General features: G+C 39.8%; 1 protein-coding gene across 4 annotated transcripts in view; it reads left to right on the top strand.

The window, feature by feature from the left end:
- LOC127431882 (neuropilin-1a-like) overlaps positions 1-21862 on the top strand; it is a 101320-nt gene that overhangs the window by 8936 nt on the left and 70522 nt on the right. For all 4 annotated transcript variants that reach the window (XM_051682503.1, XM_051682505.1, XM_051682504.1 and 1 more), the window contains one exon: positions 15771-15952. In XM_051682503.1, the coding sequence (XP_051538463.1) occupies positions 15771-15952 (182 nt within the window). The remainder of the gene's footprint in view (positions 1-15770; positions 15953-21862) is intronic.

Here is a 21862-nt window from a genome sequence, read left to right as displayed (position 1 = left end):
GCCGGACGCCTTGATCATTCATCAGCGGTTGTCACGGAAGGGCAAACTAAAGAAGTCTGGAATGCACAAGGGCTGCTTTCATCCTCACCCAGCAAGGGTTTTAAAAGGCAGGGAATATTGTGACCTCTGTGCGCTGTAGAAGGCCTGGGCTGACAGAGATTGTTTTAAATACTTATGGCCGCTGTTAACAAACATAAGCTTGACAATCTATTCTCAGGGAGGGTCAGGGAAGCGTTAGCAGGATCAAAAGCAACACCGAGATGACCCCGTTCATTCGTGAGCTGTTGATGAGAGGCAGAGGGCTGTGCTTGACTCATTCTGGGGCCGTAAAACAGGTGTAGCACTCCTGTTTCTTTTCACGAAGACAACATTTTTTGTTTCTGTAATGGTTGACGTGCTTTGTGCCGTAGAGGAGAAAGAAAGCAGGGATTTTTGCTACTGCTCTGAGCAGTTTTGCAGTGTTGGGAGGATGTTTCTTGTCCCTAGACTGCCTCTAACTCACATTTGTTCTGGTATTGCATTAGATTCTATGTACAGAAGAAAGCAGGCAGCAGCTGTCATGTGGAGAAAGAGTGAGTTGGTGTTGCCAAAGCCAGTCCAGATGGAGAACGAGACATAAACACTGGAAAACATACACACAAGCACCCACGTAAGCTTAATGTACTGTTGAGCACAGGTCACAAAACATGAGCTTTAGTTAAGACAAGATTGGACAATATGTACAAGATGTTCATGATTTTCAGAGAAATACCTTTGTAGAAATCATATTGGAGATATTAGTGGCATTTTTTTCTCTCTCTGTCTTTCTTTCTTTCTCTCTTTCTTATTTACTTTGTTTTCTTTCCTTTTCTTCTCCATGGTTATTCTTACTCTTTGGCACGAATTTCATCACCTCATTTTCTCCTTGGCCCTCTAACCCTCTCGCATGACACTTAGGACGAGAGGTTGTAAAGTGGCCTGCTTAATGAGGGAGATTAAAGGTATGTATCCTCTACATGTATGTTTCTGTGTGTGTGACAGGGCAAGGGGTTTTCTGCCGGTAAAGCGCTTCACCTTGGCCCGTGTGTTGGAAGGACAGGCTGATTGAAAAGCTCTCTCTCTCTGTGACATCTGCTGTCCTCCCTGCTGTTCTGTCACTGGTTTGATTCATGTCCTCCTCGTTCACTCTCTCCCTCCGTCTCTCTCCCAGAAAGGCCAGGCACTTCACTGCTCAGCGTGAGCTTATCTATGAAGGGTGGAGAGAGTGATGAAGCAGGGAAGTGGGGAAGAAAAGGAGGAGAGTGTTAGAAAGTGAGTGGATGAAGAGGGGGAGGCTGAAGGGAGGACAGGATGAGGAAAGGGGGGAAATTCAAATAAAAACACCACAAGACATGCAAGTTAGAGGTGGATAACTACAGCTTTGAAGAAAGGGAGGCTCAAAGGAGTGAGAAAAATCAATTAGGCATTAATGAAGGAATAACAAACGTCCTCCTTTCTCACAGTAAAGGACAGTAGACATTAACAAATCCCCCAAAATTCCATACATTGACAAAAGACTGATGGGGTTTCTAAGGGAATTTGGCAAAGGTCTCGCCAGCTTTCCAGGCAGAACAACCTTCCCAATATGGAATTTTTGCTGTCTCTGCTGTGAGCCGCCACAGCTAAGAAATCGTGTTGCTAGTTTCGCTTTTTTTCTATCTCAGATGTTCTTCATATTTTCACAAGTCACACGATCAGAACCCTCAATTATTTTAGTTATACATTTTGCACATGGTTTAAGTTCACCCAACATGAGGGTAAATAAACTGATAAAAGTTTTATTTTTGGGTGAAAAATCCTTTTAAATATGCATTTGTATTTAATCTAGGCCTATAAATCATCTATAAATCAATTACAATTTTAATTAAATAAATTACATGACATGTTGATTAATTAGTCAAAATAATTGCAATTAATCGCATATCTATATTTGCTGAAAAAGGCCCCCAAATAAAGGTAATTCAATAAAATTAATACACATTAATTTGAATTATTATAAATATAATAAATATAATACTCATATTGAAATATATAGCATTATTGTGGCATACGAGTAAAGTATTCATTAGAAGATACAAAAAGTGGCTTGATTTCAAGCTTGAATTGCTCCTATGATAGGAAAATATGTAATTTTATTCCGGAATTCATGTAAGGGTCAGGGGGCATTAACAATTGCAATAATTTTTTATTAAATAACATTTAATTTTATTATTTGTTATATAATTAATCACACTAAATTAACATTGACAGCCCTAATTACACAAGGTACACATTTATTGCATTGCATGCATTATGTAAAAAAGACAATGGACTATACATCTTAGAGGTTGTTTGGATGAAGCATAACCTCATTAGCACCAGGTCAAGTTTCCATGCAAAGGCCCAAATGTGGAACTCTTTACAGGGAAAGAGCAAATGAGGGAAAATTACCACTGCTGAGAAACCAATGGTTGAGGTCCTCTGCAAGTTTGGTTAAAGATCTGTTTCAAGACAACCTGGTTTTAAAGCCCCCCTGGAGGACATCAGAAAGGATATAAGCTTTAATTGATGTGGTGCAGTTGGAAAGCTAATGCACCATGCTGGCCTTATTTAGTTTGCTGCCAGAGCCGCAAATGACCCATTATTTTTGACTGATGGAGCTCCTGCCCAGCTATGGTTCAGCCCACACTGCTCTGAGCTTAAAGGACCAGTTGAACAGGATTTGTGTTTGGCATGGTTCAGCTCCACTTGGGCCCCACGCTTAGACTGCAAAGTGAGTTTTTCAATTTGTATTGAAGATGTTGTCTTTTGTGGTAAATTTAGGTTGTGAGATCTCATTCTCATTTGAGTGTAGCCAAGGGCTGTCCATCTTCGTTATGTCCTCGACAACATCAGTAGTGAGTTTGATGGCTGGAAAGAGACAGTGATGAATGAGGCAAAGCGCTGTCTGATTGAGCTGAGGCAGTTCGCACACCGTTTGCCACCCCATGTGTTTGCTTTTCTCTTGGTCTTGTCTTTCAGTGGGCTGATGTTCATTTCAGGGGTTTGTTTGTGCGCAAAGGTGGCAATTTTCTCACACTATAATTTGCACTATTAAATAGCAAATTGACCTGTTTTTAAATCAATCCCTTGGTGGGATGTTATTGTTCTTGTAATGTGTCAGACTTGATGCCAGCTTAAGTCTGTGAGTCATTACTATCCTCTACTCTTCACCAATTTCCAGCAATTCTGTCAGTCGAAGCATGCATACTGAGCTAATTATCTTTGGCGAGGTCTTCAAGTTGGCAGGGTCAGTGTGGGTTTGTAATAGAGAGGTCAGTTTGCCCTCCAAACTTTGGCATTGGTGCTTTGATCTAGCTGTTGCATGACAAGACACTACATATATGCATGCTCATATATTGCCCGTATTACATCAGAATGGAACTAAATTGCAAAGGAAAGAAAACAACATGCCACCTCATTCTCTCAGTGTGTGCACTCTAGAGTGTGCAATTGCACAAGCTTCATTTCCCTTTTAGAGAGAACGGATGCCCTGTAAGGAAAGATAAGAGATAAAGAGACAACATCACTGATAACGAATAGGACACGAAAAGAAAAAGACAATTCATCAAATGCCTAGACCTTGAAACAAACGTGGGAGATTTTACAGAACAAAGATTCCTCCATTGTTTTCATTCTTCCTTAATTGAAATCAGAATTTGGCATCTGAAGAATGTGGGTGAGTGTGTTAGACCTAATTTGTTGCATTGTTATTAACCATGGCACTGTTCCCGTGAGTTATGATGCTGACCTGGTCAAGGAGAGTACTAGTAGCCATTCCCTACCCCCATTCTCTATCAGTGTATGTGCCTGGAAAAGGAGGATGATAAAGGGGGTGAATGGGTGAAGAGGGGACTAGACAGTAGACAGACAGGGAAAGCAAGCTAATTGAATTACTCCCAGTGCAGTTATAAGCCCTGTTTCCATCTGAAAGAAAGAATGAGCTGGACACAAGGCATTATAGCAGAAATGTTAATGGTCCGAGGACGTAGACTTGAGGGACCTCATGCTCACATCCGTGAGCCTGGTGCTCTCTCTCTCTCTCTCTCTCTCTCTCTCTCTCTCTCTCTCTCTCTCTCTCTCTCTCTTTCCATTTCCATCTCTCTTTCACCCCCAGGTTTACCTCTACTTGACCTCCCTCAGCATTCACATCATTACTCAATAGAGGGCATGCATTAGACTGCAGTAAATATATGGGCCAGATAGTTTAGCAATGGTCTTGTTTTCTTTATGCAAGCCAGTGACTCTTTATGTCATGTACTGTTCGCGAGTGGTCATTATATGGATCTGACTTTAACCCTCAGAAAGTCAGTAGGTCATTTCCAGTCCTTCAGGTCATGCTGGCTTTGCCAAATTAGATTTGTGGATTATTTTAATAATGCAACTACTGTAGATATAGATCTTTTATAATTGCCTGCTCTTTCCCTTTTTCGCTGAGGGACTAGTGACACGGATCTGACATTCTAGCCTGCAGGATCTTGTAGTATATCTCTAAATAATTAGTATTGTAATTAGCATTGCTAAAGGTATTACCTTAAGGCTGACCCTGATTTTCTCCCTGTGTAATAGAAATTAATCCTGTCCTCATTATAAGAGACATTTACCTGAGGAGCCTTGCATGTTGCCTTCCATCACTGCTGGGTCAGCATTGGGGAGCATTGGGCTTGGATGGGGGAGGGGGGGTATAGTGTTTTTAATGGAAAACAGGGTACGTCTGACCCTGCCCCTACCCCACAACCTCCCTCCATCTAACTCAATCCACATCCTATTCTACACCTTGAATTCTCATCTTCTTAAACATAGACCCTTCTTCAGAGGGCCGAGGCTACTCTGGCCCAGTAATAATACCCCCTATCAGATGTCAAGGCAGTACAGATGGCGGCTATTATCTTAGTAATGTCCAGTAAAATGGGCTCCCGACAGAGACCGAATGAAGACCTGTGTCTCTTGTACACCTTAAAGTGCCATTTCTTTTTCAGTTGTCCTTTTCTGTGGATAGTAGATTTAGTAGAGTACAACAACAGTGAATATACAGTACAGTATATTGCTAATATAAGATCTTATAATGTTTAAAATAATATCTAATTTCATCTGTCTGTTAACACAATGATACAAGCCCGGATCAGTCTAATACTTAAAAAGGACAAAGATCCAAGTGAGTGTAATAGTTACCGTCCAATTTCCCTGATCCAGCTAGACATTAAAATATTGTCAAAAATTCTGGCTAACCGATTAAGTAAAGTTATGACATCTCTTATACATATAGATCAGGTGGGGTTTATTCGGGGCTGCAGCTCTTCTGATAAACTTTTTCAGAAGCGTTTCATCAATATCATGTGGTCAGTGGTGAATGATCAGACTCCGGTCGCTGCCATCTCACTTGACGCCGAAAAGGCATTTGATATTGTAGTATGGGATTATCTTTTTAAGTTTTTGGAAATATAGGCTTTCGGGAATACTTTTATTGGATGGATTAAGTTACTTTATAGACACCCAGTAGCGGCGGTACAAACAAATTGATTAATTTCAGATTATTTTATTCTGGATAGGTGCACCAGGCAGGGTTGCCCTCTTTCCCCATTATTGTTCTGTCTTGCCCTGGAACCATTAGCAGCTGCAATAAGTAAGGAAGACGATTTTCCAGGGGTGGTGGTGGGAGGTAGGGCGCATAAGCTTTTGCTTTACACAGATGATATTTTATTATTCGTCTCCGCCCCCACTAGATCTATGCCTTGCCTCCACAGAATTATTAAATCCTTTTCTAAATTCTCACGATACAGAGTCAATTGGTCTAAATTCCAAAGCTTTGGCTCTGACAGCGTACTGCCCAGTGACAGGTTTTCAGCCAGGCGCCTTCCAGTGGCCTAAACAGGGCATTAAGTATTTGGGCATTTTATTCCCAGCAAATTTGTTTGATTTATTTAGAGTTAATTTTGACCCCTTAATAAAAAGATTTTCGAGCGATGTGGGCAGGTGGTCTTCATTATATTTATCTATGATTGGGAAGGTTAATGTCATTCAAATGAACTGTATTCCAAAATTTAACTACCTGCTACAGTCTGTGCCTGTAGATGTCCCCCTCTCTTATTTCAAGCAATTTGATAGCATAGCGAAGTCCCTCATTTGGAATGGTAAGCATCCCAGATTACATTTCAATAAGTTACATAGGCCGATTGACAAAGGTCGGCTAGGCCTACCCAAAATTTTGTCTTATTATTATGCACGGTCTCAGACATTTGGCTCATTGGTCACTTCCACCTGAGAGAGCCCCTCCCTAGTTTTTATTGAACAGGAAGTTCTTGTCCCTATTTCGCCATTGCAAAGCCTTTCTATCAAACTAACTGGAGAAGTTAAGTTACACCCTGTTGTCACGCATTTGCACTTGGTGTGGACATTTAAAAAAAAATATTTCAATGTTGCCTCAAGCATATGGATGAACCTCAAATTTTGTATTAATAAGTCCCCTTTTTACTGGTCAGAGTGGATCGTTAGGGGGGTTACTACACTCGGTGACCTATATGAGAGTGGAGTGTTGAGATCCTTTGAAAATTTGATTCAACATTTTGGGATTCCCAGATCTCAGTTCTATAAGTATTTACAGCTACACCTCCTGCTCTGTACTGTTTTTGGGAGTAGTTTACACCCCCCTAAAGCAGCAGGTACTCTGGGTGGTGATTACTGCTTTTGGAAAAGGTCATGAGGCATCAGTGTATTACTCCCTGCTAATTCAGAGTCTGGGGGACGGAGCTTTAACTTCTATGTATGGGAGAAAGATTTAAACTTGGTATTGGAGGAGGGAGTGTGGGCTAGGATTCTAAAAAAACATAAAGTCTGCATCTAGAGATGCAAGGGTGCACCTTATGTAATTCAAGATTTTACATAGATTCTATTGCACCCCCTCTAGATTGTATAGGCTTGGTCTTAAAGGCACAACCACCTGCTGGCAATGTCAGATGATGGAGACAAAACCCATGTCTTTTGGGGGGTGTTAAGATCCAAGAATTTTGGTTTTATGTGTGAGGTATTGAGCACTCAGATTTTATTTTGCCTCAAACTCTGTATTTTAGGTGATGGGGCGGTCATTAATATAGAGAAAAAGCACATAAAAAATTGGGTCCTAACTAGCATTTTGATCGCCAGACAGACAGTTTTAAGGGGATGGAATTCGGCTGGAGCGCCCCCATTTCAGGAGTGGTGTTCGGAGATGGGCAGGGTTGCAGCTTTTGAAGAGGGGTCATCCAGAAGACTGGGGAATTTAGACTTGTTTATGGGGAAATGGGGCAAATATCTGGCTTTTTTGGAGGGCTCTCGGGGAGGGGCAGTGGAGAGAGAGGTGTAGTGATTATTTATTTTTATTCTTATTTTTTGGTTTTTTGGTTTTAGTTTGTTTGTGTGTCAATAATCATGTGACCACTGGGGTGTTGTTGGGGGTCGGGGTGATAGTAATAGTGGGGGTTAAATATTGATTCTGTTTGTATGTTTTTCTTTGTTTAATAGAAGAATCAATAAAAAATGTTAATCACAAAAAAAAAAAAGAAAAGAAAAAAAAGCATTATATAATGTAATAATGTTTGTAGATGTTAATAAAAGTTACTATAAGGGATATATATGGTTTACAGTAAATAAATTATGTAGGCTCTTTCTGAACTTTAAGCAAAACGTTTTTATTAAAAAAGTTTTAATTCGGTTCACTTGGCCTATATGATTATGTTGGGCATGTGACAGGTTGATGAATACACATCCTGACACACTTAACGCCTGAGAAATGTGGCATATGAAAATTAAAACTACAATCAGACATACAATATGCGTCTTTACTGCTTAAATTATTAACCCACATAGAGTAAATCATAATGTTTAAACTAAAAGGTGCACTCAGTAATTTTTTCCTCATTAAAAAAGTTTAACTCCTAAAGACATGTATTGTAATTTTGCTATATTTGTATGAAATCGTGACCACTCACATTAAAACGAAGACTCCAGTCATATCAGTAGCCTTATAAAAGTTGTTTTATTCTACATGGAGAGGCTCCACACATGGGGACTGCCAGGTTAGAATCACATGACCAGCTGTATACTACTCGCTTAATCTCAGTAACAGTCCTGTTATTTGACACTTTCACTCATTGATTAAAATAATCATGGCTGACTGTGAATACTACATTTCAACAGTGGCATCTGAAATTGAAAACTATTGATTTTAAATTATTGTGCATCCAAGCCGCTAGGTGTCAGTGTAAGTCCAAGATGGCACAAAGACAACAGTTACTAAGTGCACCTTTAACAGCCGTTTTTGTTTACGCATTACTTACTGCATTCAAAACAAATGCAAAGACATAATTTTAGCAGTATTAGATTATTGTTATTCACATATCCTTTCACACACAGTAGCCATGGTGGAGACAGGGCCCCATTCTTCCCATTAGATCATGCATGGTTCTGTTTCCTATAAGATCGTCGTTACATTATATTTTACCTAATTTCTGTCACAGCGGTTACATAAAAAACAGCCGTTTGTGATCAGAGTTTTGTGTGATTCCTTAGTGAAAAGTTCAAACATAACATCAGCTGCAGTTCTCATTAGAGCAGACACGATAACCATGATATATCCTTGAAATATCATAAATCATGTCAAATCCTGAGTTTTTCCTGATCCAATGATCCTGAAGGAAATTAAAAAAGCCAGAATCTCCAATCATTTTTGGAGTGTTTCAACCCCACAAACAGCACTTTTTGGGCATTTCTGCAAAATGTGAGCCAAACGGCCATTTAACGCAGTTCTCTTCTGGTCTACCAAAAAAAGTGGCAGAACGGAGAGTTTGACCTTAAACAATGACTTCATCTATAAAATTAATGTGGATAGCATAGCTCAGATAATTTGAACTGGGAAGAGTTTGATGATAAATCTAAGCACGGTTTAAGACATTTTTAAGATATTTTTTAAAACTCTTGAGGCAGGAGACTTGAGCAAAAGTCTCCATTTGCACTCCATATAAGCTAATGTTGTTGCTTTCAAGGAGAAACAGTTGAGATATTAAATAGATCTCATTTATGTTTTGTATTCCTTATGGGCATTTAAACAGATAAACTTCAAGTTTGCTATATCAAAAACTTTAGATAAATTACTGCACAATTTGCAGGAACTTTCCTCACCAATTCTTTGTTGCAACGAGGCTAAATCTCTGAGGTGAGGTGAAGTTAAGCCAATATAGGTCAGTTCCTCATCATATCCTGTCAGTGGATGACACAGAGAAATCCATCCTGCCCTGCTGGTTGATGACAGAACTTTCTCAAGCTCATTCAGCTGTGTTTATATAGGATCATTCAGGGATTTTACATTAGCAAAGAAGCGTGGCGCTCTTATGTGGCCTTAGTGTGCTCTACCCTGTGCCTCGTTTAGTGCGGTGTGCTTCACTTAATCAGTAAATGCATATTAGCCATTTTGCCCCCTGGGCAGATCTCTAATTAATTGCACTTGCTCCTTCCTTGAACGAAAACAGGATGTTAGACTCTAAATGAGGGCATTTTATGGTGTAATATGCCTTCTGTGTTTCTTCGATTCCAAAACTGAAGAGTTCTGTGTTCCAGCAAAATTATTTTAATGGATAATGATGGATGATGGAGTGAGGAGACACAGCATGGTTTGCTGACATACACCATTGTAGTGGAGAATTAACAATATAGTGGTACCACAGTGCACTCTTTTGTATTGTGGCCCTCTTCTCTTTTTCCCCCTGCTAAAAAAAAAAGAAGGACAAGTTAAGTTTTAATTATGAGGGACATGCTATCAGTAATGCATTTTGTGGCATGTGCACATCTCGTTTTTTTTTTTTTTTCTCAGCTTTTACTGCTACCTCTTGCATTGGTGTATTTTGCTTGGTGTAAAGACTGTAGTGAAACTGCCAGCAGTACACAATAATTCTCTCCAAATACTGGAATTCATTAATGTGATTGTTGGGAATCCGTGGCTTTCGAGCAACCTAATTAGGAGTGCTAATGAAAGCGGACACACTAAATCCATCAATGTTAATCATAATTGCAGTTTATGAAAGCGTGCAGCATGGTCTCCTGCACCGCACCCATTTAAAATTGATTAGCATCTAAAAATATGTCTAACACATTAACGAGGATGCTTAGGATCTACTGGGTTGGTGTAATTTACTTTAAAGTATTGAACTACTTGACATGTCCACACCCTTCACCAGCCCTGCACCGCATGCACTTTGTGCCACCCATGTCTAAATGGTGCCGCTGTAATCGCTCATGTTTTGGAAAGAAGACAGAACTATTGGGTGGATGCCATTGTACAGACACATCAAATTATATCACGCAAAACTGCTGGGGAACAAATGCATGATTTGAAGATGTTAGCTTGAAGAATTAAAAAAAAAAAATTAGGAACTATTAAAGTACATGTTGGACACACTTTTAAAAATGTCCCACACATACTGGACACAAAGAGACTTTCATACCCAAGCTTCGCTTTTATTCTTTTTCTTTGAAAAAAACATTAAATTCTCCTGAAAGACAAAAAGAATGTTCTTTTCAACAGTTGCTCACAGAACAGGTTTCAAACAGTTAACAGAAAACTTACGGCTAACTTTGTAGTCATAGCCTAAGGTAATTGCCTTTCCCTCTACATGCTGCAACAGTCATGTGTAAGTTAATAACTCCATTGGGGACTGTTCTCATTCTCTGTACTCAAATAACGTTGGACTCCAGTCTCAAACTCAACTTATTCTTTCCTCGTCTGTCTCGTTAACAATGTGATTGACAGTGGTGAGGTTATTGTCATGCGAAACGCAGATAGTGGCTTCAGGAGCCAATTACTGTAGAACAGTAAGCTATCTTGTCCCCCAAAGGCTTGAGCAGTTAAAACAGCACAAAAATCCCTGCTTCATGGAAATGTTAACCTTGTGCGGCATGTGACCGTAACACGTTTGTTGGTGTTTGTTTGTTTGTTTTTGTTTTTTGATGGTTGATAGCTGGTTCAGAATCCCACAACCGTTTACAGCTTTAATTTTTTAAACTTTCTTGTGAACAATGAAAGCTTGTACATCCTTCAACCATCTCCATCTAAAAGGAATAGTTGAGAAGAGTGCAATTGTTTTGTAAAGGGCACGTCGAACCTAATATTTCACTATGGTGATGGATAATGTGATCTACTCTATTGTAGATCAGACCCAAGATTGGTGTCACTGTGGTCATATTTTGCTTCTGTGCAAGCTTACTAGGGTTTAAGTGACAGGGTTTGCTGGGTAGGGACATACACTATAAAGATAAACTGTTAGCTTGTGGTTAATTGTTTTAACCCTAGGCATGTGAATAAGAGCTACAGTTACGATCTGACCCTTTTGGACTGTATGGCCTGTACTCTCCCAGCAGACTGGCTTTTCTGCTACCACATCGCAAGGCAGTGAAGTGAAGGTGCCTGAGAATTAGATTAATCCTTTTCATTTTAATTTCCTTTTTGGATTGGCAGGCTATTTTCACCATTATTATGGTGTGTGTGAGTGCGTGAAGGCTTTATGGTGGTTCACAATCTCAGAGAGCAGTCCAGTTAAGTTGAAGAGGGACACAGGTAGAGGAGTGTGAGAAAGAAAAGGGGGAATATATTAAAAACTATTTGTCCGCTGTCTCTTCTGGGGCCATAAAATGAAGTGGGCGGAGGTCAGGTGGTGCGAGAAGAAAGTTTAAAACCTGGGGCAGGTGGAGAGGTGTCTGGTTTGAGAAATTGTGACTTGGTACTTGATGAGAGTGCTTTACACCTCCCTTTTTGACATTGGGGGCCAAACGGCATTTTCAAATCGGTCCCTGCTGTTTGCTCTCACTCTGTTAATGGCAAACCTCATCTCCCAGTCTCAGACCCCTGCAAGTTTCCAAAGAAATAGATTAGCAAATCCTGTTCTACACAGACAGCTCAGACAGAAAGTCATTTTCAGAATATAAAATGGCATCTGCAGGCAATCCAATAATGCTCTGCAGATGATTAGCAAGGCCAAACTGGTGCTCAAAATCCACAGAGCTTGTGGAACAGCTGGGATCAAACTCTGCAGAATGTTCTGGCTTTTCTCGCCTGTACTGAGTAGTCTTTTAAAAAAGGAATGGGAATGTGGCTAGAATGCCTGAAGACACTTTTTCTATGGCAGCAGCACTAGCCTTGAGGCTACTACCGCATTCCCATCTGCATCTTATTTTTATACCTCCCACTTCAACATTACAAGGTCCATCTGTGTTAGGGAGCAAGTGCCATGCCTGAATAAGAAAAATGTCATAAACAAGATTTCTAAAGGTGTTAAGATTTAACAGGTACAATATATGTAGGCAGGGGAAGTCAGTATGCTGTTTTTCTAAGCCTCAGTGAAAAGGATGTCTCGAGGAGAGCTTGTAGTACAGTATAATGTTACCTCTGCTGTGACCATGGTTGTGCAACAGTGACTGTAATTCTGTGACAGACTGCTGCAATCCGATAACACACCTTTGATTCTCACGGCCCTTCTGAGGAGGAAATGGTTTCATAAACCCATCAAAATCAACAGCAGGAGAATGCCTGCATCAGTTTTTCAAAGATTTGGTTGTGCTTGGTTTTATCTGGGTTGGATTTAAAGTAGAGAAAATATCTGTTTATGTGTGATCAGGTGGAGGTATATTGCAGTATGCCATGAGAGCAGGGAGAAACAAGAACAAGACTGATGCTCTCCACCTATGAGCCAGGATGCTACTGTAAAAATGTGTCACACATTGCTGCACCAAGTCTTTCCAAGCTGCTTTGAGTGAATTTTCTGATTATCTGCAAACTGCAATACTCTCATTTCAAAGTGTGAATTAGCAACTTGCTTTGCAGCCTTGCATGTGCCCACTAACATTGCATGATTTACCTTAGTAGAATATTCCTGAATCTAAACCCTAATCGAACCCTAAACATACCCCTAAAAGCAGAAGGAAAGGATTGGTTGATAAGAATGATGTTGAAGCCCTTAACCCTACCCTAATCTATACCAAACCCTGAACCTTACCCTGAATGGAATATTTGTCCTGGACTGACAAAGAGAGTGAACTGCAAATGTTAGGCAGTGCATGGTAGAAATGTACAAGTTGGTCCTAGAACAACTTTCCTAACAACCAATCCTTGCTATCTTATTTTAAAGATAGTTTATGTTTGGGGATGGTGTAGGGCTGTCAACAATGGATTTTGATCAAGGAACATGTCTAGATTTGTATGCAGAGGCTTACATCCAAATAACACCAAAATAATGATGTTGAAGATAATCACCATGAAGCTTTTCATCTGTTTGTCATCTCCTCTTATCTTGAAAAAACATTCCTCTAGTGCTCCACACCATTGACCCTACGTAAACGAGTCAAACTTGAGCCAGAATGATGACAGAAAACAAAAGAAGTCTTTGGAGCGTTAATGGCTGCTTTTTATGGTCACTGTGCTGTAAAGCCAGTGAGTAAAAATTTAAGTGCAGTGGCTGGATTCCTGGAAAATTGTACCTTGATGGGGCTGAAGGTAGATGCAGTTCTCCTGCGCAGACTGATAAAGGAGAAGAGAAGAACAGAGCTTGTTTGTGCGGGTGCAGTAGCTCTGTTTCCACAGCTGGCCTTGAGAGGAAGAGGGCAGGGAATGAAAAACAGAATGGCATGCAAAAAAAAAAAAAAAAAAAAAAATGCCACCAAGCACAAAATAGCAGACACAAGCTGAATAGAGTTAGGTCATCGCTCAGCAAACGTCATGTGAGCACTGAGTGCTTAGATAAAGCTGCCTGAAAAGAGCAGTGGGTTTCTATGTTTATGTTTTCGTTATATTGATTTTTACACCAGTATGTTCCATAGCGTGTTTGAAGAGAGGGTGGTCTTGCTTTACATGTCAGTTTAAAGGCGCTTTCTTTTCTGCTGTGACTGATGGAGTTCTAGGCTTCTTCCATTAGACCAACCAAGCGAAGAGACATGGGTGAAGTCATCTCTACATTACAGGCCCCTCAGGGGACCCAATTTTAGAGAGCGGCACGGATCTCATATTCCATCCCCTCTATTCGCACACATCAGTATCATGCCACCCCCCATGGTGTGAAACAAACCAACCTTTATATCACTGAGTGCAAAGTATGGGATGCACCCCCATTTTAACACCTTTCCAAAGTCCCTGGACACACACTAACACATCGACACACATTCGGCTGTCTGTGGCACCTTCGTTAAATTTTCACACATACCTCCATAATGTGTGGCAGGTGGAAAAGACAATTTTTACTCAGGCAGAAGGGTCTTCCATTGTATATCTAGGCTTTTATACATATTCATAATATATATGGGTGTTTTTTTAACTTTAAGCTTGCAGGGGTTATTGAAAAATAAATTAAATTAATTCAATTGGCAAACAGTTTTTTTTTTTTTACTTGTTTAAAGCATAAACCTCACTAAATTTTGTATTTCTCTGAAAACAAGACTTGATGACCTATATCATTAGACCCTGAAATTACTTAAGAAAATATTTTTTTGCAGTGTACTGCCCTAATAAGCTATGATAATCCACACCATAATTCTTTGAAATGGATGAGAATGTTCCAGCACCCCATGGTGCTTCACTCTCCTCTCTTCCCGCTGCTCTCGCGGTTACGGGGTGATTAAACGCCATGGAAACAAGACCCAGCTGTCAATCATATTCCACACTGACCCTACCCCCAACTGAAATTCACAAGTATAATATCAGTATGCACAGTGTACTGTACAAACAGACTGAAAACACAGATCTGCGTGAGGAGCATTCACATCGGCTTTGGTTTTCATTCCATCTTGCTCACTAACTGTGGCGGGACCACCCACCCGTTCTCGTCTTTTATTACAGACACAAGAGTAGCGTATGTACATGCATATTTTTGTGTGTATATGTGCTGCGGCATGTGCAACAGACTCCTGAACTGTCGCTTACTCAATTATGTGGCAGCACAAGCCAATAGCTTTAGGGTTGCAATTCTATTTTGAGGAGAAGTAGAGCGTGCATGTGTGTGTTTGTGTGTGTGTGGAGTCAACACCTGTGTCTTATAATACAAGAGCTGCCATCCACAAACACACAAAGACCCTTACACAATTTGACAATTCAAGGTGTAAAGTCAACTCTCAGTATCACCATCTGCTGTTATTGTCACAATGATTTGTGTCTGTCTGTGTCTCTATTGATTTCCCTCTACCAGATACACACACATTTACATTACTGGTAGTGTTACTAACATTGAGTATAGCACATATTCAGTGATTTTTACAGAAGGAAGCCTGGCATCAGAAAAGATGTATGTATTCTTAGATTGGACATTGGCACTGTATACATGGTTAACTTGTGGACTAAGGGCTTTATTATGGTTGACACAGAGCTCCATACTAGTTTACTAATACAATTTTATCATTTTGATCCATGACTATGAATTGTTCTTTTATTGAATCAATCAAACTGATTCATAAAGCTTTGTAAATCATTTGACTGTAAAGGGAAGTTCGCACTTAATGCAATTAAAATAGGTCATCAGTTTTCTCTACCAATGGTTGTTAATTCCATGGACTTCTAAAAACACTATTAAGTGCCGATTCCAATTCGTTGAAACGAACCATCCAAACGAACCGAATCACTAAAACGAATCAGTCGTCCCAATGCTACTGCTTCCAAGTGTGTTTATGTGAATAGTTTAGTCAGTTAATAGTTTAAGTGAACAAATTTCTGTTTTAATGTCTCTCTGCAGATATGACTATGTGGAAGTGAGGGATGGGGTGGATGAGAGTGGACAGCTTGTGGGGAAATACTGTGGGAAGATCGCCCCCTCTCCTGTGGTCTCCTCCGGGAACCAACTCTTCATCAAGTTTGTGTCCGACTACGAGACGCACGGCGCTGGCTTCTCCATCCGCTACGAGATCTTCAAAACAGGTGGGCAAACATAAAGACTTCCAAAAAAGAAAAACAGAAAGAAAGAATTTATTAATTCTCAAGGGTGAAGTAACACACGGTATCGAAAGGCTAATTGATTTTACAAAATGCTAGCTACAGCAATATATAAGATAAAAGAAACACAATATTTAATAGTCAAATGTATTCACAATAAACAATTCTTCCATTAAGTAACACTGTTATTTGTCAAATTGAAGATGATATTGTAGATTAAGTGTGCATAAATATAGAATTCAATTGCTGTACACAGCAATCACAGGTAATCGCAGTCACAGGTGTGCACATATAGGTTATTTTACAATGACTTTGAACATGGCTAATCCAATCAGATTTTAGAGGCAGAACTATCAGTTTTAAAATCAATTAATTAGGAAAGATACAGACAAGGTAGTCATTTACTGCAGGGGAGGACAACGACAATATAAGGATAGAGACACTTTGACCACTTCCTAGTTGTTCTTAGTCAGACTCAGTGGGAGAGTTGCCTTAGGAGCTGTGGTGTAGTCAGGGCCATACGTACGTATACGCCGTATGCTTACTTTTTCCCAGAGCTGTTTGCGTTTAACAACTTCTAAGGATCAATATTTGCATATACCCTCAGTATACCCACTTGTTTTGCTGCTTCAGAAGTCCATAATCTACTTTTGTGTTAGTTTACCTTTAACTGTATTGGATGCTGTTTTGTGAAACTGGTGATTCTTTGTTGTAATTGGTGCATTGTCACTTGAATTTCCCCGCCCATGACAACCGCTGTCACCGCCATCATCGACTGAGGGAATTTATGACAGCGAGTGGAGAGAGTCACCCTCATGCTGAAGCAGTAGTATCAGGTAAAATTAATTAACAAAATATGCCAAACGTCGTGTAAAATAAAGAATCGTCCCGTAATTAAGGGGAAAAAATTGCGTTCAGTATGAAATCCATATGCTATGCCATTTGTCCCATATTTTAGCGTCACATACTCAAACTGCTGAGAATGTGTCACAAATCGAGAGAAATTGACCTGACACACACTTTTCGCTTGAGTTGTGTGAGATATCATGTTTTAACATGGACTGCTTCGCACTTAACGCATTTTCTGTCCGTCCGCGCTGTTTTTTAATGTTTAGCAGCGTCTCACACAGGAGCGCCTTGTATAAATGGGTCATTCCAACAATTCGGTGACATTAAGTCCCCAGTACCAGGGTTTGTGGTATTTATAATGTTTAATTTCACCTGATTACAATTTTAATAGGCTTGTTAAAAAGAATAAAGACTTTTATGTTACACACTTCTGTTGGCTTAAAAGTTACATTTTAAATAATTGAAATCCTTTTCTATTGCACTGTGTCATTTTCTCATGTTCCCAAAACTGCACGTCAAATATCTTTGAAAAAAAATAAGTGCTAAATCATTGGATTTAAATTTTTTATCCCATACAATTAAGAGTTTAGTATTACAGGGGGCCTGGGTAGCTCAGCGAGTAAAGACACTGACTACTACACCTGGAGTCGCAAGTTCGAATCCAGGGCATGCTGAGTGACTCCAGTCAGGCTTCCTAAGCAACCAACTGGCCCAGTTGCTAAGGTGGGTAGAGTCACGTTGGGTTAACCTCCTCGTGGTTGCCATAATGTGGTTCTTGCTCTCAGTGGGGCGCGTGGTGAGTTGTGCGTGCATGCCGCGGAGAATAGCATGGAGCCTCCACACACGCTAGGTCTCAGTAACGCGCTCAACAAGCCACATGATAAGATGCGTGGATTAATGGTCTCAGACACAGAGGCAACTGAGATTTGTCCTCTGCCACCCGGATTGAGGCGAGTCACTACACCACCATGAGGACTTAGAGCGCTTTGGGAATTAGGCATTCCAAATTGGGGGAGAAAAGGGGAGAAAATCCAAAATTCTCCAAAATTTCTTTGAGTTATTTAAAGTTTATAACTCTATTGTTTTATTTATGTTTTCCTTTATTTTGTGGTGTTAGTCACATGTGGTCAAGCATAACATGTCCACCCTGTTATGGGAAGATATATGGGAAATTAATATAAATTGACATTTCAATATACAGTATTTATGTTAACAGAAATAACTTCGTAAATATTAGTTTACAAATATGTCAGCTAGATGTCAATCACAGACCATGTAGTGGCTAATTTATCCACTGAATGACCACCCTGATGCTGCCCATTTAACTGGATGGATGTCTGAATTTTTTGTAAATGAAACATGAAGATACTTGTAAAAGTATGTTTTATTTTTCAAAGGTTTCAAAGCCGGAATGTTACAGAATTGTAGGAATGGCCTATTTACGATATGTACAGAGCTGCAGTTCCACCGCTCTCTATTCGCAGATTAACAGACAGACGATCAGGGACTGGGTAGGACTACACCACTGCTTAGGAGATGAGATCACATGATAACATAGACTCGTAGACCTTCTGGGTCTCTCGCTCTGGTACCGTCTGGCCTACAGAGACACAGATACACACTCAGGGATTGTAGGTCTTATCTGGAGATGTTACAGCAGTAAGCAGAAATTTCCTGTTGTTCAAATCTGTTTCCTGTGTTTGAGGTAGTGATTGAGGCACAGAGAAAGCTAGAGGGGGAGAGAATGTGTGTGTATAACCCTGGACAGGTGCAGTAGACAACATGGCCAAATACTGACCCTGGTCTACACCAAGTTTGACCTCAGGATGAGATGAATGTTCCACAGGGATTTATTTTCATCTTTATTTGTCTGTTTGTGTTCGTGTGCATGTGCTTGTGTGTGTGTGTGAGTTGGTTTTTGTGGTTTATGAGGACATTTTTTTAGGTTGCACTCTAGTAATTACAAGGGTATTATGGTATAAATGTGGTTTATTAGGACACCCCTAGTGTCCCTGTAATTCAAACATCTTAAAAAACATACTAAACAATGTTTTTTTGAAAATGTAAAAATGCCAAAAGTTTTCTGTGATGGTTAGGTTTAGGGGTAGGGTTGGGGGATAAAATATATAGTTTGTACAGTATAAAACTCATTATGTCTATGGAGAGTCCTTGTAATGATAGGAGTACCAACACTGACCATTATCTGTCCCAATTTCATAAATAATCCAAATAAGATTCTTTCTGTCTGAAAATTCTAAACACGCCCAAGTGTGCCACATGCTGTTTTCTGAAGGAATTGACAGATAGTCAAGTGACACTGTCAGAGTGGATCCTCATTATAACCTCACAATAATTGTAAGATATAATTCTTCTTTGATTTATGATTGTTGGTACACCTAAATAACTGACTTTAAATAATTGTTTATCTTAAAACTGTGCCGTCGCAAGAGGTTAATTAAAATGCACACAGTTAGGGTTAGGGTTAGTTTTCTCATGCAATTCTTCCATGGACTAATTATCTGGACTATGCTATGCACATTAACTGTATGGCTCTATACTCATACTGAATGGCAACAAGCGTCTTATTTGTGTCTTTTTTATTTCTCCCAAAATTATAGGAAAAACCTCTATGATAAAGTTTAAACTTTGTTCAATCTCTAGAGCTATGAAAGAGCAACCTCCAAGCAATACATTCTCCACTTGGTTCCTACTAGCCCCCCCCCCACCCCCACCCCCCCCACATCACCCACCCACCCACCCACCACTCTGTCTCTCATCAATACCATCAATAAGTCTCTCACAGTATTCCATTATCTCAGTGCTGGTTTTCTTGAACTCATCTTCTTGATGTGCCTGATTGAAAACAAAGTTCCTCTGGAGAGAACAAATACATCTGAAACATATCGACGTGCTCTGTGCAGTCCAAGGGTCTACCAGACACTTTCAGCTGGGATTTGCTCCCTAACACTGGGTGTGTTCCTCCAGAATGCTCTTGTCATTTATCATCATGGGTGGGCCACTAGATCCTGTGTACACAACAAATAGTGTATTTTTGGAGTCCAAGCCATGGGAACTTGTTGTAACTATACAAATTCCAATAAGTGCCAAGCGCACAACTACATTATCAAATAAAAACACAGGGACAGTGAAAAAGCTTAGGAAAGAAAGTAAGAGGACCAAAGAGTTGGGGTAGTGTATAACTAAAGAAAGGGACATTTGTGATTTGTTAGTCTTGTCAACATTATCTGATCTGTGTGTTTATGTCTGGGTGTATGACATAAAAGAAAACATAATGATTACGCACAGGTGTTGAGGCAGGTGTGCATTCAAATGAGAGATGATGTAACAATGCAACACCATATAAAACTGAGATAAGATTAATTTGAAGCTGCTACTGCACTTTGAGTGGTAAGATGTGGATTAGAGTAGATAATTCAAACACACATACAGTACACAAATGCATACACACACTGTTTGGGCTGCTTTGCTTGAAGCAGCAGTACAGTAGAACATCTAATTTAGGGTACACTGTGTATTTTGTATTTTGGAGCTCTAAGATGGGTAAACAGGCATCTTCATCTTTATATGCTTCTATATATAAATAAAGCCACAAGAGCCCTAGAAAACCCCATTAAAGTCACTGTGGAATCAAATTGGACCCTGTTTACTTTCTTAATACACATTTCTGGTCTTAATCTTTCAGTCTGTGTAATCTTTCATCAGAATGTAATAACTTGCTCTAAAACGACTTTCCTTTAGCTGACATCACCAAGACTTAAGTTTCACCAAATGTTTCGGTGTGTTTGTAGCTTCGAAAATGGCTTAGCCAATCAGATTTTAGAGTCAAAACTATACATTTTATATAGGATAATGAAATATTAACCTTTGGGAGAAAAAGCGAGAGACCTGAAGGAATGAGGTAGAGTGAAAGGAGAGAGCAAGTGTGAAGATTAACAGAGTGAAAGACAGAATGAACATGGAACAAAAAATGAGTGATGAATCTATTCAGAAAAATTGTGAAGGTGGCAAAGAAAGTGAAGAGAGAGAGAGAGAAGATGAGGTGAAGAGAGGGTGAGAAAGCCTGAAAGCTACACACATACACACAATCACACACACACACACACAATGGAAAAGATGAGAGATGAGAATCTCTTTACTGCAGCTATCTCTGAATGCAATCAAACCTGACCTGAACACTGGGCAGCATGGCTATCTAATAAAGAGCATTCCTCCAGAGGCTTCATACATCTACAGTTTCACAGACACCATGTTCTTTACCTCAGAGTTCCCTTACATCCCTAATAAGGGGCTTTTAGATGAATTTTTAAAACTTGTGCATCCCATTCGTGAAAAGAAGAGTCTGTAGTTATTGTGTCATTCTGTCTTCCCGTATCATACACTAAATGGCCTTTTGTGGGGTGGAAGGAAGGAGACATGCGTTTTTAGTTAACAGCTGTGCAACACCTGTACACCTTCTTATTCATGTGATTATCTAATCAGCCAAGCTTGTGGCAGCAGTGCAGTGCATAAAATCACACAGATATGGGTCAGGAGATTCAGTTAATGTTTACATCAACAGTCAAAATGGAGAAAAAATTTGATCTCAGTGATTTCAACCGTGGCATGATTGTTGGTGCTAGACAGGTTGGTTTGAGTATTTCTGTAACTGCTGATCTCCTGGGATTTTCATGCACAACAGTCTCTAGAGTTTACTCAAAATGGTGCCAAAAACAAAAACATCCTGTGAGCGGCAGTTCTGTGGATGGAAACGCCTTGTTGACAAGAGAGGTTAACAGAGAATGGCCAGACTGTCAGACAGCTGACAGAAATGCTATGATAACTCGGATAACCACTCTTATACATTTATAATGAGCAGAATAGCATCTCAGAATGCACAACACGTCGAACCTTGAGGTGAATGGGCTACAAAAGCAGAAGACAACTTCAGGCACTTTATTAGGACCATAGTGTTCCTAATAAAGTCCTCAGTGAGTGTATATAATGTATAATTGTAGCTAAATTTTGTCCAGCACGTATACATGTTCA

The sequence above is a fragment of the Myxocyprinus asiaticus genome, chromosome 41 (genome assembly GCF_019703515.2).
Source record: "Myxocyprinus asiaticus isolate MX2 ecotype Aquarium Trade chromosome 41, UBuf_Myxa_2, whole genome shotgun sequence".
NCBI classification, from domain to species: domain Eukaryota; kingdom Metazoa; phylum Chordata; class Actinopteri; order Cypriniformes; family Catostomidae; genus Myxocyprinus; species Myxocyprinus asiaticus.
This window is presented reverse-complemented; position numbering and strand designations above follow the sequence as displayed.